The 16,479-nt window shown below is 38.9% G+C and overlaps 1 protein-coding gene across 3 annotated transcripts in view; it reads right to left on the bottom strand.

Moving 5' to 3' along the window:
- ranbp9 (RAN binding protein 9) overlaps positions 1-9,132 on the bottom strand; it is a 27,331-nt gene extending 18,199 nt beyond the window's left edge. The window contains exons 1-3 of one of the 3 annotated variants that reach the window (XM_046052488.1): positions 8,447-9,132; positions 4,275-4,386; positions 1,199-1,251 (exon numbers count right to left, since the gene is read on the bottom strand). In XM_046052488.1, the coding sequence (XP_045908444.1) occupies positions 1,199-1,251; positions 4,275-4,386; positions 8,447-8,663 (382 nt within the window). In that variant the 5' untranslated portion in view covers positions 8,664-9,132. The remainder of the gene's footprint in view (positions 1-1,198; positions 1,252-4,274; positions 4,387-8,446) is intronic. The other 2 variants (XM_046052486.1, XM_046052487.1) reach the window with 2 other exon arrangements.
- Between the last annotated feature and the right edge of the window lie 7,347 nt (positions 9,133-16,479).

Genomic DNA, 16,479 nt, shown 5'->3' with positions numbered 1-16,479 from the left:
GTGGGGGGGGGGGGGGGGGGGGGGGGGGGGGGGGGGGGGGGGGTAAGCAGCCTCTGCTGCAGCATGGATGGCCTAAGGGCTGTTTCTAAGTGGCAGGGTCCTGTGAGCAACTGCTGACTTAATTCTGCCATATTCATCACTGGAAGAGAGCAGTCTACTCTGAACCAGTTTGGCATCAGTTCTTCACTATTAGTGAGTTTTCATTAGCATCTATGCATCAGCTGGGACTGCAGTTTGCTCTGTGCTTCCTGTTATCTTTGTACGAAAATGACTGCAGCTCTTGGGCGGGTCCAGTTCTCAGACTGGTGAGGGGGTGTCTGGGCTCCTGTGTGGCCTGATAACCTCTGTGGAGCGCAGAGCTGACATCTACCAACACCATCTTAATGGTACCATGCCATGGCAAAGAAAAGAAACAGCAGCAGCTCCTAGGCTGCAGAAATCGTTGCATACTGAAGTGGTTGATACCAGTTTTGAAATGGATTTTCTTTGTAATCTTTTTTTGCCTTCTTAAAGCACCTTTAGACCACATTTATTTAATGAAAGTACAAAAACATCTGGAGGAAAAATTTTTTTAGAACAGAGCCAAGCTAGCTGCTTTCCCCCATTTGTGGATCATAATAAATATGATAAAAATGTCCCTTCAATATACAAAATAGTTAGTTTGCTATCTCAATTTAACAGATTAACTGATTTTTTAGCTTTTTTTTTTTTTTTTGTTTGCTACACTGATTTTCTTAGCTTTGTTTTTTTTTGTTTGCTACACTGATTTTTTTTTTTTTTTTTTTTTTTTAAATAGTGTACCTATATGCACGTGGTAGGAGGGAGAACACCTTGACTAAATGACTCTACCACATTAATTTTTCTGACCTCTACAGGCTTTTCACACGTGTGTAGAAATCCTGTACATCAGCTTCTCCAACAATAAGAAAACATGAATATGCAAACAGATCATTCATACAGAACACAGAAATGAACAGTCTCTCACTCAGTCTCACCTACACCCAGTACAGCCAAGGCTAATCTCTACCAGACAATATGTTCACAGACAAAATAACACCCACTCAAATACAGTTTCAAAGTATAATATACAGTAGATACAGACAGTGAAACACACAAACAGACAAATTCTTCTCACCACACCCAAAAGGCAGTGGCAATGAATACTGAGACAAAGCAAATGCACAAACAGACATCTTACCAGGGAGTCTGTTCATGTTTACACCCTGAGCTGAGAGGCCGATGCCCATGTACCTGTGGGACACACAAATGACAATCTCATTTATTTTTTTAAAATCAAAGAAAAAAAAAAGTGACCAGCAACTGATCAGCCACCAATCATGTCTTGCTGATAAACATGCTCGTCATCTTCCATAATTGTCCACGGCCACGCTGACAACAAACAACAGAGACAACAACGTTGCAATTCATATATCGTCTTCACCAGCGGTGCTAACAGTTAGCAGATTTATCATGCAGTATTTAGCAAGCTCAATTTAGCATATTGTGTAGTAATTAAGCTTTGTTTATGAAAGACACAGTGACCCAGAAGGTAAGGTGCACACGCAGAAAGTGATTTCCATGTGCCCAGTGGGCCAGGTGCGACAGAAGGCCATGCTGCAAGACAATGAAGAATGCTGCGTTTTGTGTATTCTTCAGGTAGAAAAATCTTGATGTAATCTTGATTTTGTCTGTACTTTGTATTTTAAAGAAAGCGTCATACACCAACCATAGCTCACCTAGCTCTGTGGAGGCCTGCACCATGTTGTCTTTCGCAAGCACAGACAACGCTTTAACCACTGAGTACAGCTGAGGCTGACAGGAATTCCGTCATATATCTCAGTGACAGTCTAATGACTTAGACATTTTGACCTGCTGGAGGTGTTAAATGAAAAGTCAGGGGGATCACCACAGTGATTCTCTTGGGAGCATGAATATTTGTATTTTACATGCATTTCTCTCGGGGTCAAGTTCCAGACTGACAGACCAACTGACATTACAATCCCTAGAGCCAAGCTGCTAGTGTGGCTGAAAACTGCTCAATATTTAATTAAACTTTTGAATCAGATAGTTTGACGTCCTGTTTCCTAACCATCTAACATCACACCCAGCAGAATCCAATTAAATATGGGGACATTTTTTGGACTATCAAAAGTATTCAGACATCTTGGGTCAAGGGGGGTCAACTGGTTTAAACCAACCAGGGAATTCATGTGACTGGCTGTTATACTGTAAAATGAGGCCCTTTAGAAGACTGAAGTCTCAATTTGGGATTACAAATTGACCTATAGCCCTGTGAGAATGCTTTCACTTCATGACATTTGTGTGGGTCATGCAGTCTCCCGTATGAATTTCTAAAAGCCTTATTGCTACACAGGGCATGGAATAAACCTGACTTCTGACTCCCAAACAATGCCTATCCAAACGATTATATCTATCCATGTATAGACTGACAGACAGACATGGACAGCATGCTCAAAGACATTTTATTAGAACTCTAATATGAAGAGAATATGAATATGACTAATCTCCAGTGGGCCATCCTCTTTTCTTTAGATGATTTCTGATCCACCTGATGATTAAATCGGGGCTTTCTACAGGAGATCCACTCCAAACTACCTCCCCCGAATTCAAAGGACCAAATTCCTAACATCAATTACTCAACACTTTACGGCAGTAAGTAAATATATGCATGTAGATTTGGTAAAATTGCTGGTAAGTTATGTCTTAAGTAACAAGAAGCTACAATGAGAGTCACAATGCTGCAGGGTTACAGTGCATATAAATCCAGATTAGATTAGACCAGTAGTTTGTTTGGCCTTTCATTGTTACCAAAATTAAGCTTGGAGCAACTCTCAACCTTGTGAAAAATTGCATATCATCCTGCGTACAAGCAGCTTATTAGTAATGATAGTTGAGTTTGTAGGCCATTTATAGGATTAACAATATTTAAAGTCCATTACCTCACTAGTGGCCCCATGAAGCTCAAGTTTATCATACACCAGAAAACTGTAGAAAAGTTGTCCCTCCACTTTTCTTTCATCCATTTTGTTAGTGTGGCTGTAACTTTGGCTCAATCAGCGTACATCTCAACTGTCCTATAAGATGAGTGCTAACATTAGCATGAGCTACATCGGCATGTTCACATGTTGATATTTAGCAGGGCAACATGTTGGCTGTGTTCGAACAGGCTAAACTGCTGTCTTAGAAGGTGTTTAACAGGACAGCGAGGCATCGAGTGATGTTCGAAACGGCTCCAACGATCTCTTCCGGTCTCCTGAGATGCCTTCAAGCTGCCCCAGTAACAGCCAGTTTTGAAGGCAGCATCGATGGTGACTTGATGCTGACTATTACCCATAAAGCAGCGCGGCCGCCGGAGCTTTCGAAAACTGGTCAAGATGATGATTGTCGTCAAAAGGAGATGAATAATATACGTTTGTAAAAGTTTTTAGTAGTTTTCTCGCTTTGATTTTTGGAAATCTAGCGAGAAATAAACACTGAACTATAATATCAGCCCGTGACTGTAACCAACCAAATTTGTTCAGTATGATTTCTGAGGCGTCTGATAGCCGTTTGGCTTTTCAATAGCTAGTTAGCTGATGCTATGGCTAGCTAGGGCGTAAGTGCTGCCCTAAAAGGCTGTTCGAAACTAATGTAAAACAGAGCTGCCATCACTTGAAAGTGATGCCTTCTAAGGCAGATGTCTATTACAGTATCGAGGCAACTGCCTTCCGTTCCAAACACAGCCCCTAACATTCTAATGATTAGCATCTTGGAATTAGCATGTTAGCGTGCCAATATGCCTACAGATAGCAGGTTAATATCCTAACATTTAGCATATAACATTTTAGGCAATATTGTTTATTTCAGATTGTAAGAAGCAACAAAATACAAAATCATAAAGATAGAAACAAAAACAACATACATGGTTTTAGCTTACATTAGGCAAGGCAAGTTTATTATTACAACAAACATGCAACCTGTTGCTGAACATAACAAAAGTTTACATAAACATTTAGCATGTTAGCATGCTAACATAGACCAATATTTACAGGAATGCAGTTATATAGTGAAGCGATAGCCAGGTAAATTGTTGACCTGCCGGAGGCACTAATGATGCCAGCGAATTCTTTGCAATTCATCCAGATTTCATGGCAATCACTTTAATAGTTAATTTAATAGATATTTTACTTTGGACTCAAGTCAGATAGACACTGCCCTACCTTGAGCCACACCGCTAACGTGGCTAAAAGTGTTTGGGTATGTTCTGTCCTTACCCATCTCGGCCTTTGCTGATGATCTTCACCTCGAAGTAATAGACCCCACAGGCTGCTGGGATGGGATGAGTGGCCCGTACAGATGCTGCATCTTTGGGGGTTTTGCCATGACCTTCAGGTGAGGGTAAAACACAGAAACAAGAGCAAAATGGTGTGGTCACTACAAATAGATACTGGATAATTCTTTAATAATACAGGGATAGAAATGCTGTTCTACAGCTGCTTCGGCTGATTATCACCAATTTGAATTTCCCTTGTGTTTTCAATTTCCTCGTCATACTTGTTTTTGAAGTTTTAAACCAAGGGGACCCTGCAGTTATTTCCCTCCAGTACTAGTCTGAGCAGATTAAAGGTTTGTGTAGACTACATAAGTTTCAACGTTGGACGATGGCCATTCTGTTCACACTACACAACTTGCCGTCTGGTGACGGGAGTCTCAAAGTCATTGTGACGTTCACACTAAATGACTGATCGGTGACAGGGGGTCACACACTACATGAGCTGACAACGGCTGTGTCACCCGATGGCTGGTCTCCAAAGCACGTTTTGTCAAGAAAAAAAAAAGTGAAACGGGAAATGGCATGAACGTAAACGCAAAACAGCTGTTGTTTGTTATTATAAAGATAGCAATTATAAATGCAAAGAATATTGGTGAAAGAATGGATTAGCACATGAAGGTAGCAGGGATTGTCTGTGCTACAGAGAGTAAGAAGTGTTTTGCAGTGAAAAAGTAGCTGTCTGCTCTCATTGGCTGGATGTGGATGTCGAATCGGCCGACTCCTCCAGATATCAGATATTTGGCATGCTAGATTTCTGGCTGGCGTCAGCGATGTTTCAGGGAGCCATTTTGATGCGTCGTTGAATAGTTCACACATAGCGACTGGCGGCCGCCGATCAATTGCTGACTTACCACTGATTACAGCCTGACTGTCACCGAGCTCGTCGACCGGCAAATCTGGCTTTAAATCGTGTAGCGTGAACTAGGCTTAAGTCAGACAAGAGGTGGGACTTCTTCAGAGACTCTATACCAAAAACATTTTACAACCTAAGTTGTGTTGTAAAAAGAAAACAACATGAAGCCAAATGAGTGCTTGTCCCATTACTTTTCCAGGAAAAAGTCTATTTAGTAGTTCTTTGTGCACAATAATTGCATAATTTACTGCTAATTTCATACCTGGTTTTTGGTCTGACTAATTTCCACATGAAACAGTGTTGGGGTAGAATATAATGTGGGGAGGGACTTTAAAATAAGTAGAAGTTAAAAAAAATAAAATAAAGGCTTAGTGATGCCAAAATATGCCATGGCATATTTATGCATACCCTTGATCACAAGAAGTGTCAGTGGTCATAATATTATCACCTTAAATGCTCTGAATGTGGACCTCCTGGGTTCTGGGCTATGAAGTAACTTGTCCTGTCATTGTGTAAAGCTAACGTTGTAGCTCAAGCAGCTTTAATACACAGCTGTCAACAGCATTATTAGTGGTCATATCAGAAATGTTTAGCTTACACTGTTGGATGCTACTTAGCAGCAATTTGTAGTTATTACAAATAAGTGGAGAACTACGTTGCTAGTTTTAATGAAGTTCTACATGTCATGTTGATTATAGTTGGAAATACCAAGTAATGTCATGTATAACAATGATAATATCTTAACAAATGTGACCTAATCTGTCAGCAACTGCATCCCTTTATCTGATTGTTTTGGGAAACAAGATCATTTTGCGATTATGTTAGATACAAACATATCTTGGGTAATTGCATGCAGGCCTGGGATTTAATCTACAAAAAATAAAAGTCTAGTAAAAAAAATAAAATCACAATCGTATATTTTCCTCACATTGTTCAACCCTAGGAGGAGGCATTTCATATTTAATGGGATGTTTAAATGATGGCTGGTTAACAATCAGAGTTGTTAAGACTCACCAGGAGTCTGTTTCATGAAGCAGGTCTAGGAGTAGCCTAGGAGCCCTTAAAAAAAATCGGTTAAATTAATAGATGTAAATAGACTAAAACGCAACATGTCACATCCATTTTACATTTGTTCTTGTGACAAAATGGTTGCCAGATGAATCCACCTTTCAGGTGAGGAAAACACAAGAAATACAGTCTCACCCACAGAACTTGCAGGCCTACTCAAAACTAAGGTTGCAACATCATTAATTTCATTTTCAGTTAATATAATACTGTTTTATAAGTTTAATATATAAAATGCCCATGTCATGTCCAACCAACAGTCTAAACCCTAAAAGACGTTCAAACTTACAAAAGAAACCAAGAAAGCAGCAAATTATTTCCAACTTTTGAGAAGCTGGAACCTGCAAATGTTTGTCATTTTAGCTTGATAAAAAAAATAAATAAATAAATAAAAAATAGAGAAATAATTAATTGTTAACGATTGTGTCAAGTAATCGATCAATTGTTTAACTGTGATAGCACCTTATATGAATACATGTGACAAATAAATTTGATTGATTTGACTACTTGATCCTCAGTCATTGTGAAGTCTCATGATGAATAAGGTAGTGCAGTTACTGTGTTATTGTCTTATTTAGACTTCATCTGCAATCCCAAACGCTCTTGGTATATGTTGTGTAATCTGATATTGTCATTATAATACTTTTTCCTACTTTCTCCCATACAATATTTTACAAGATATTGCATTGCTTATTCGCTCTTCAGATATGTTCTCTAGAAATGTGAACTATATCACCATGTGCACCTGGCAAATGTGTGACATCATTGCAAACAACTGTTGTTCTTTTCTAAAAACAAATGTTTCAAAATGCAGGACTGATGTAGTTCTTGGGAAAATAGTGAAAATGCTCGTTACAGTTTCCCAAAGCACAACTGACATATTCAAATCTTGTTTTGCCAAACAAACATTCCCAAACCCAAAGTTATTCACTTTATTTTCAGTAGCTGGAACCAGTGAATATTTGGCATTTTTGTTTAAAAAGTGACATAAGCGGTTTATTGCTTATGAAAGTCGGTGCAGATCAATCAACCAATCATTATCAAGCAATAATTTCTGCTCTAGTTCCTATGACTGTATTATAACATTTTAGGCAAGTGACATTTGTTAAGTGGCCATGACATAAGGCATTTAATGATGGATACTTGTAGATAACAACTGTTCTCCATTTTCAGTTCATTTATGCCAACATGATTCAGATTCCATCCCATGAGTGCCAAAACACTAGGACATTTGACATAGCAAAACCTAGTTAGTAACAGATGGCCTGAGATTTTCAGCTTAACACTGCTGTGGCAATACAAAAAGTGTGACTGTTTCAAGTGGTTATCGGCCCTGGTGGTGGTTTATGTAAAAGTTTCCATTGAATGTTTAAGTTACTCAGCATCTACATACCTGCTATAATAAGAGATGCAGGTGAATGTTGAAGAGAGCCAGAACCTTCTAGTTGTAACAAGGAAAAGTGCGTGCAGAGAGCCGGTCAGACCCAGAATAGTAGAACACACCCAGGAAGCATAGTTACACCTTTTCTTTTTTTTTTTGTCTTGCCTTTTCTTGTAGGCCTGCACCAACCCCCCTTGATAGATTTGCTAAGCAACTAGTCAACCTGAATGTCAGACAAGACACTTGATATTAAACCTTCAGCAGCAAAGAACTACCTAGGTCTACCCTGTCATCAATAACTAACGTTACCTCACTGGAGTAATTTAGGCTAACGTTAGACATGACATTCGACAGTGTATTTCCTGTCATTTAATTACCTAATGACGCTACATTAGCCTACCAAAATTGCTGTCTAGCCCTTGTCTATTTTGGCTACCATTAATAAGTGAGATGTGTTAATGGATGATTGTACATCTACGTGTAATTTGTTATATTTCAAAAGATGGCCTGACAGATCATCCGCCTTGAAAGCTTCATAGTGACAGCTAAGATCGCAGGCAAACTGGTTAACAGGGTAGCAGGGAAGCTAACGAGCTAGTAGGTCAGTGTTGGCTCTGGATACACCTCGCCAGCTGGTCGGGTTGCAAGATGTCCTCGATCTTGTTGATGAAGCCACTAGCCTAGCCTAGTTTGTTTTTAGCCCCAACGGCAGCTGGCTTTGATCAGCTAACCGTCAAGCTAAGCTAAGGTTAGCAAAGTTGGCGTTAGCATTGGGCAATAAAGTGCTAAACTTGAGTGTTTCTTTGTGTCATACCTTTATAGTGTACACGGAGGTTGTTCTGAGACAGTCCGATGTAGCTAAACTTGTCCTTCGGGCTCCAGGACCGAGGAAGCGGAGTCTCATTTTCATTAACGGCTGGATAGAGAAGTCGGAGTCGCTGGTTGAGCTCCTTTTCCTGCTCGTTCAGAGCCGAGTCTCCGTGGACAACAACCGACATGAGAAACCCACAGCCCGATGACTGTCCAGACATAGCTACGACACGAGTTTTAGTAAATTGGCTTGTCAGCAACAAGCCAGAGACACTTGTGTCAGTCAAGTTTTAAAGGGAGGTTTAGCAAAGCTAGCTAGCTAGCAGGCTAAGCTAACTGGCTTTGCTGGTTGTAGAGAGGCAGCCAGAGCTGGTTAGCCGAGTAGCTAACCTGGCTAACGCGTTTAGCTTGGCCAGCAAAGGCAAAGCGATCGCTGAAATGGCTCAGGTTGACATTAGCTGACACAAAGCCACAAATAGAGACGCCAGAAGAAGACTGTCTGCCACGCAGGCTCAAAAGAAAGTAGTTAAAAGACAGAGGAGACGGTTGTTGTTGTGAACAAAGTAACAACTAACGTTTGGGTAGACGGATCGACAAAGTATAATGAGCTCAGCTAGCCTCGATCTTTTGTTTGTTGTCGGAGCGTTATCCGCAAATCTGATTGGCTGAGAGCAGCTCCACTCACTTCCTTTGGGAATGTGAAATACATACACAGAATGACCAGTGAATGTACAGCAGATAGACGGCGTTGTGTTAACACAGGATTAGAACTAACTTATCACTCGGTTTAGAAGGTGGACATAGTCGGCGAGTCGTCATCAACATCAGTATTATGTATTCATCATCTATTCATAAGTATTATTTATTTTATTATTATTATTATTATTATTATATAGTCATTTGTATCTATTATGCTACATCTTAACTCTTGATTTATACAAAACAAACCTCTGTGAGTAGGCTACATTTATTCAATGTACACTTAATTCTATTTTAATATCCAAGCAGCTTGCTGTACATTAGCCTATATAGCTTTTATTATTTAACCTTTGTGGGGGGAAAGCCCACTGAGATATAAACTCTTTTTCAAGGGAGATCTTGCCAAGAAAGGCAGCAAAACAACATTTAAAGTGACACTGACAACACATATGGCAATAAAATACATTAAAATATCTTCCAAGACAGCTATACATAGATTTAAAGAATCTAGCCTATGGGAAACATCTACAGTCCTTAATGACATCTGCAACCAGGGACTTGAACTCTCCAAGTGGTACCAGTGCTTCTAGTTACATCACACAGCACAATGCCACAGATGTCGCAAGTTTTGAGGGAACGTGCAATTGGCATACTGACTGCAGGAATGTCCAGTAGAGCTGTTGCCCGTGAATTGAATGTTCATTTCTCTACCATAAGCAGTCTCTAGGTGTTTCAGAGACAACCTGATCAACTCTATGTGAAGGAGATGTGTTGCGCTGCACATTCTGGAGTGGCCTTTTATTGTGGCCAGCCTAAGGCACACCTGTGTAATCCCCATGTTGTCTGATCAGCATCTTGATATGCCACACCTGTGAGGTGGATGGATTATCTCGGCAAAGCAGAAGTGCTCACTAACACAGATTTTGACAGATTTGTGAACAATATTTGGGGAAATAGGCCTTTTGTGTACATAGACAAAATCTTTTATCTTTGAGTTCAGCTCATGATGAATGGGGGCAAAAACAAAAGTGTTGCGTTTATAATTTTGTTCAGTATAGCTGTAGCACTTCCTTCCGGAAAAAAGCGTTCCCACAAAACATAATCCTCAGACATAACGTTTCCCTTAAACTGTAACTGGCTAAACAAAATAGTGATGTATAAATGTAATTTCTAGAAGACGAGGTTGCAGAAACCAATCGTTCCTGTGCTGGAAGGAATACTACCTGTCCCCAACTTTGTTGCGTGTCATCAGTTACTTTCAGCATAATATGAACTGAAATAACAGTAAACCAGATATTGACACAAGGCCGCTCCACAAAGACAGTTTCTCAGGATTGGTGAGGAGCCACCTTAAATGTCCTTATCTTTTCAGCTAACATTGTGCTATAGAGCACACTACAATACAAATTTACCATTGATCACATTACCCCAAACTAATTGACACACACTGCACATATGCCCTTTGGAATCCCTGATGGTCTAAGCCTTGGTAAAGTTGGCCATTTGGTAATCCAGCCTTGCTTGTTAGGTAACAACCTAACAAACTACATTGTAACTAAAATACATCATCATTTAACAAATGGTACAGTAATATATTATTCATTATTGCCATCAAGTTTTGTCATGTTGTTTTTGTTAGTAGCTCTGATCAGAAATAGATTACAAACCCCAAGAGGAAGAGAAGGTTTTTTGTTTTTTTTTCGGTTTAGCTTGCACAGCCTGTGAAAGTCCCTCACACCAACATGTGGGAATGTTCATTGCATCACTAAAAAGGAATCTGAAATGATGTTACACTCCCTGTAGGGAAGCACTTGCTGCACTTGTTGTCCACTGGAAAACACAAATGGTAGAAGGCCTTTACTGTTTATCATCAGCAAGACGTCTGTTGCTGAAGCAGAACGGGGACAAACTGTTCTGGGAAAATATCCTCACTGTTTGTTTTATATCCTGCTTGGACGACTGGTCAGGTGGAGTTTAACAGCATCTTGACAGCGAAGGAGCGAATACTTAAACACATGGAGTAAGATGAAAATGATTACTTAATGTCACTGCAGTACAGGTGAAAGTTTTGGATTCAAAACCTCAAGTACAAGTTTGAGGTACTTTACTTGAGTATTTCTATTTAATGCAACTTTATAATTGTTTTACTGTTTACTCCACTACATTTATTTGACAGCTACTAGTTACTTTTCAGTTTAAGTATTTATATAAATACGACAAGCATATCAAATAGAACACAAAGGGACCCCCTACCATCAGATGTCTATGACTTGTTTGAATAATTCCCTCTTTAAAGGTTCAGCGTGTAAGCTTTAGTGGCATCTAGTGGTGAGGGTTGTGAATTGCAACCAATGGCTCACGGTGTATTCACATGCTTCTCCCATTTCCTGAGTGGTGAAGTCCTTCTTATGAATTGTGTTTGTGGAATCAACATGGACGCTACTACAAAGATGTTTTAGATTAACATTATCAGAGCATATAAACAACATGCAGACATCTAGTTCACTCTACACTGACAGCAAATTAACCATTATAACCATATTACAAATGATATGTTTGGAAAATATGTATATGCTATACGTGATTTTGCACAAATAAAAGTTCTGTATACTTTTACACTGTAGCCTACTTTTATACTGTATACTATTCTCAGGGTTGGGGAGTAACGTGAGTGAACATGGCAACCAGACCAGACCCGAGCACAGCATACACAGCCTCCGAGACCGACAGAGAATACAGTCCCGAGGTGGTTTTCTTGCCAGGTTTGGCTCTTGGTACCCCAGAGCTGAGTAAGCTAATTGAACCGCTAGCAGCCCGGCTAATCACCCAAGCTAACCAGCTGAACATAGTCGGACTTGCCACCAGCAAGATTTCCCAACATTGCTCAAAAAGTTGCCCCGTGTATCATCAGCTATATACTCCCCCTGTGCTCCGAGCTCCCAGTGCGGGTATAGCTAATCTGACCAGCAGTTGCACAGCTAACTGAGCTAATAACAGCACCAAGTAAAGCTATCTGTCCATCAGGAAACTCTGTGAATCACAGAGTTGATGCAGAGCAGCCTTGATGGCTCAGATACTGCCATAGTGGTGACATAGTGCAAAGCATATCATAAAAACATTCAAACATGGATTTTGATTTCATGGGAAAGGAAGATTTTGTACATGTTTCTCTAAAAATACACTGAGCAGAAAACGCATCATTGATACTTCTCTTTTCTTCATTTGCCTATTCGACATTTAAGTAATCCAAAAGTAACTAAAAGTAATCAGATTACATTACTTTTATTTTGTGGTGCTTGGATTACATTAAGTAATTTGTAACCCTCCCAACCCCGTTCTTTATGTCCCATGTACACTTTATTTCTCTTTTTGCAATAAAGTTTTAAGCAGGAAAAAAAGATTCTGATTATTTCGACAGTACTTGAATGCACCATCAGTCATCACTCACTTCTCCCTTTCCAAGCGTGTAGGAGAAGCTATGGTGGCCAACCAAGGGGGTAAGCAACCAAAGCCTGCATTGACGGTCCCATGTAGAGAATGATGCCCTTCCTCCTAGCCTCACTCAAGGGCTGGTCACATTGATTCCCAAACCTAGAAAAGACGTCCTTTTTATTGATAGCTGGAGACCCATTTGTCTGCTAAACAATGATTACAAAATTATGGCGTCAATATTTGCCAGGAGAATTAAAAAAACTCTGGACACAATTATAGATGAGACACAATAAGGCTTTATGAGGAATAGGCACATCTCTAACAATATTAGACTAGTATTAGATATTCTTGACTACTCTGACTTGATATCTGAAGATGGCTTCATCCTCTTCTTAGATTTCTCTAAGGCTTTTGATACAATAGAACACCAATTTATTTTTCTGTCTCTAGAAAAATTTGGTTTTGGGGATGTTTTCTGTAAAGCAATTAAAACCTTATATGTTAATGGCAACAGTTCTATCAAACTGAAACAAGGAACTTCCCATAGATTTAATCTGAAACTGGGCATTCGTCAGGGATGCCCGATTTCCCCTTATCTGTTCTTACTCTGTACACAAATTCTCACAACTCATGTCGGTAACAGTGCTATACAAGGAATTTCTATTGCGGGCAGAGATATCATCATCAGTCAGCTTGCTGACAATACCACAGTCTTTTAAAAAAACGCAAACCAGATACCTGTTGCCATTCAAGTAATTAAGCAGTTTTCAGAGGCCTCTGGTCTGTGCCTAAATATTAATAAATATGAACAGTTGCCTTTAAAAGATTGTAACATACAAACAATTTGCAACATTCCAATCAAGGAAGAAGTTACATACTTAGGTATTATTATCTCTAAAGATCAGAAAGTGAGATGTCCTTTAAATTTCTCACCAATCATTAAAAATACTCAGAACAAACTGAACCAGTGGTTGCAAAGGATCTTATCTATAAAAGGCAGAGTGTTACTTACTAAGGCTGAAGAGATATCCTGGCTTACAGACGCAGCTCTCTCTTTACACCTGGACAGCAAAACTTGTAAAGATATTAATAGAATGCTTTTTGACTTCTTCTGGAAAAACTGTACCCATTATATCAAAAAATCTGGTGGGCTCAACTTTTTGGACTTCAATACTCTAAATAATACTTTTAAGATTAATTGGGCTAAGCATTTCCTTAAAAACCCTGTCTTGATTTGGAATTTTATTCCCCCCTATATATTCTCTCGCTTTGGTGGTCTGGTCTTTATTCTAAACTGTAACTACAGTGTGGACAAACTCCCTGTAAAACTATCCACTTTTCACAAGCAGGTCCTTTTAGCATGGTCTCTAATTTATAAGCATAATTTCTCACCTCACAGGTATCTAATAGAGATATATTATATAAGAACAAATCACTCTTTTTTGAGAATTGGGTACTCAATCAGATTCTGATGGTGGACCAGCTATTTAATGGAGAGGGGCGACTTTTTAATCAACATATAACATTCCAGTTATGCCAAGAGAATTTGCAATTGTATTTGACGACATTCCATCAGGCACAATCATGCTTTTTAGATATACTGGCAGACTTCCACCTACTTCTGCCTCCCTCCCCGATGTGGCTGAATCACCAGTAGGTAAAATCTGTTTTTCCCAACTTCCTCAAAATAATAAGAACATCCGTGCTTTATTTCAGAAAGAAATTGTTTCTATTCCAAATGTTACATTTTATTCGAACCGATTTGTAAATGAAAAAGTTTTGGATGATTCCTCACAGATACTAGATAGTAAACAAGGTGAAGGAAGTGTCGTTTAGAATAATTCACAGATATTACCCTGCTAATCATTAAATGGTTAAATTTAAAAGAGACATCAATACAAACAGTTCTTTTTGTGAAGACCACCCAGAAACTGTTTTGCACCTCTTTTGGTATTGCTCACACACCAGAACATTTTGGCAAAACCTAAGCAAATTTATCATTGACCATATCTATATAGATTTTGCCTTATTGTGGAAGAATGTTGTATTTTGCTTTTATAGAAGTCAAAGTAAAGAAAAGTTGTACTTCATTATAAATGTATTAATTCTGTTGGCAAAATTCCACATTCATAAATGTAAATTCAGCGCTAAAAAACCTAATTTTGTACTTTTTCTCTATGAAGTTCTGCTTTATTATTAATTTGATTTCTGTCTCCAACAACAAAAAGGCGGTTAAAACTGTCAACATATGGTCCTCTTTCTCTTTGTAATATAAGCTTCCCCTGGCAAAGCTTTATATAATTTTGTCTGTGTTTTATATATGTATTTGTATACTGATATCTGATAAGTCACATCTGAATTGTAACCCCCTTTTTGCAATAAACCCCCCCCCCCCCACAACTATTCGGCCATCAGTGACTCTGCATTGTTGTTTGGCAGATGAGCCTTGTAGGTGGGCTGATTAAAAAGTGACGATCCGAGTCTGAGCCATGAAACATTTTTTTGGCCGTTGCTTTACGTCATTAAACCACGCTAATACTGGGCTATCATGAACAGTAGACATTGGTGGCAACAGGAAGTAGCCCTGTTATTGTATGTTGTAAGTCCAAAACTGGCTTCACTGCTCTCCACTCAAATCTGTGGGTGGCATCCTCCAATAATATACTGTCTATGTGGCCGACACACTCTGTTGGCTGTTGTGCTAAATAATACTTGTGGGTCTCCATTTGTCCAAATTTCTTTTCTTTTCTTACTTCTAACAAAGCAGATGACTACTACTACAACTACTTCTTCTTCTTGTATGTATTCACATATGATTGTATGTATGTATTCACGTATGTATTCTGTTCATTTTGGGCTAATATAAAAACATGGCGGCGCAACATGGCGACTTCCCACGGTGTATGTAGATAGAAATGGCTCATTCTAAGGTAATAAAAACAGAACCGTTCATTATGTAAGGTCTTTGTACACCACTGAAAACATAGTTAGTATATTACATTGCATTTTTGTCAACAGATCCTCCTAAATATTACACACTGAAGCTTTAACGTCTGACATGGTTCCATTTAAAAATGCTGCCGACACAATGATGCATCAATATCAAGATTTTTAATGCACTGGAGCTTGTAATAGAGTATTTATACATTAAAGTTCTAGGACATTTAATTTAAGCAAGGATCTTGATGCTTTTTAAAATTTTTATTTACATTAAAATATCAAGAATACATGTATTCATTACTAAGGAAATCTATTTGAAATGTGATCTTTATGGTGTTTTTACATGCTAAATGTTATTCTGCAAAATCTGGCAGAGATTTGGGTGTTACAAAAATATATTAAGTAATAAGTAATAAAGGAAAGAGAAAATAAAAGAAACAAAAGAATAAAAGTTTGTAAAACAAAGTTGTTCTTGACTCAGTGGTGTGCTAATTACTTCTGCCAATTCTCGAAAACCATCAGTTACAGTGTCTTTAAAGGTACCCTGTGAAGTTTCTGACCACCAGTAGCGTCATGGAGCAATGTTTTGACGAGGGGGTCCCTGTTTTCTTTGTATGCACATGCAAATATACATGCAAATATATTACGAGGAACGATGCATGTACGTTAGACCTCAAAGATACACACAGTGTGCCTCGGCAAGTGAATGTAAACATTACTGTTGTTTGTTTACAAGAAAACTTTACAGGCTTCTTCTGGCCCTGACTTCTGCAGGTGAGACAGAATCAGGTACATAACCAGATAACCAGCATGACAGTTTCATCTGACTTTCAGATTCTTTGTGTAAACACTCCTGCAGCCTTTGATTCAACGATTTAAACTAAACTGAAGTTTCTGTTTTGAATCTGGTGAGGGTGTAGGGGTTCATCAGTCATCAGACTTTTTCCATTCTCTGTTAAATACAAA

Source organism: Micropterus dolomieu, linkage group LG06 (genome assembly GCF_021292245.1).
Source record: "Micropterus dolomieu isolate WLL.071019.BEF.003 ecotype Adirondacks linkage group LG06, ASM2129224v1, whole genome shotgun sequence".
Classification (NCBI taxonomy): domain Eukaryota; kingdom Metazoa; phylum Chordata; class Actinopteri; order Centrarchiformes; family Centrarchidae; genus Micropterus; species Micropterus dolomieu.
This window is presented reverse-complemented; position numbering and strand designations above follow the sequence as displayed.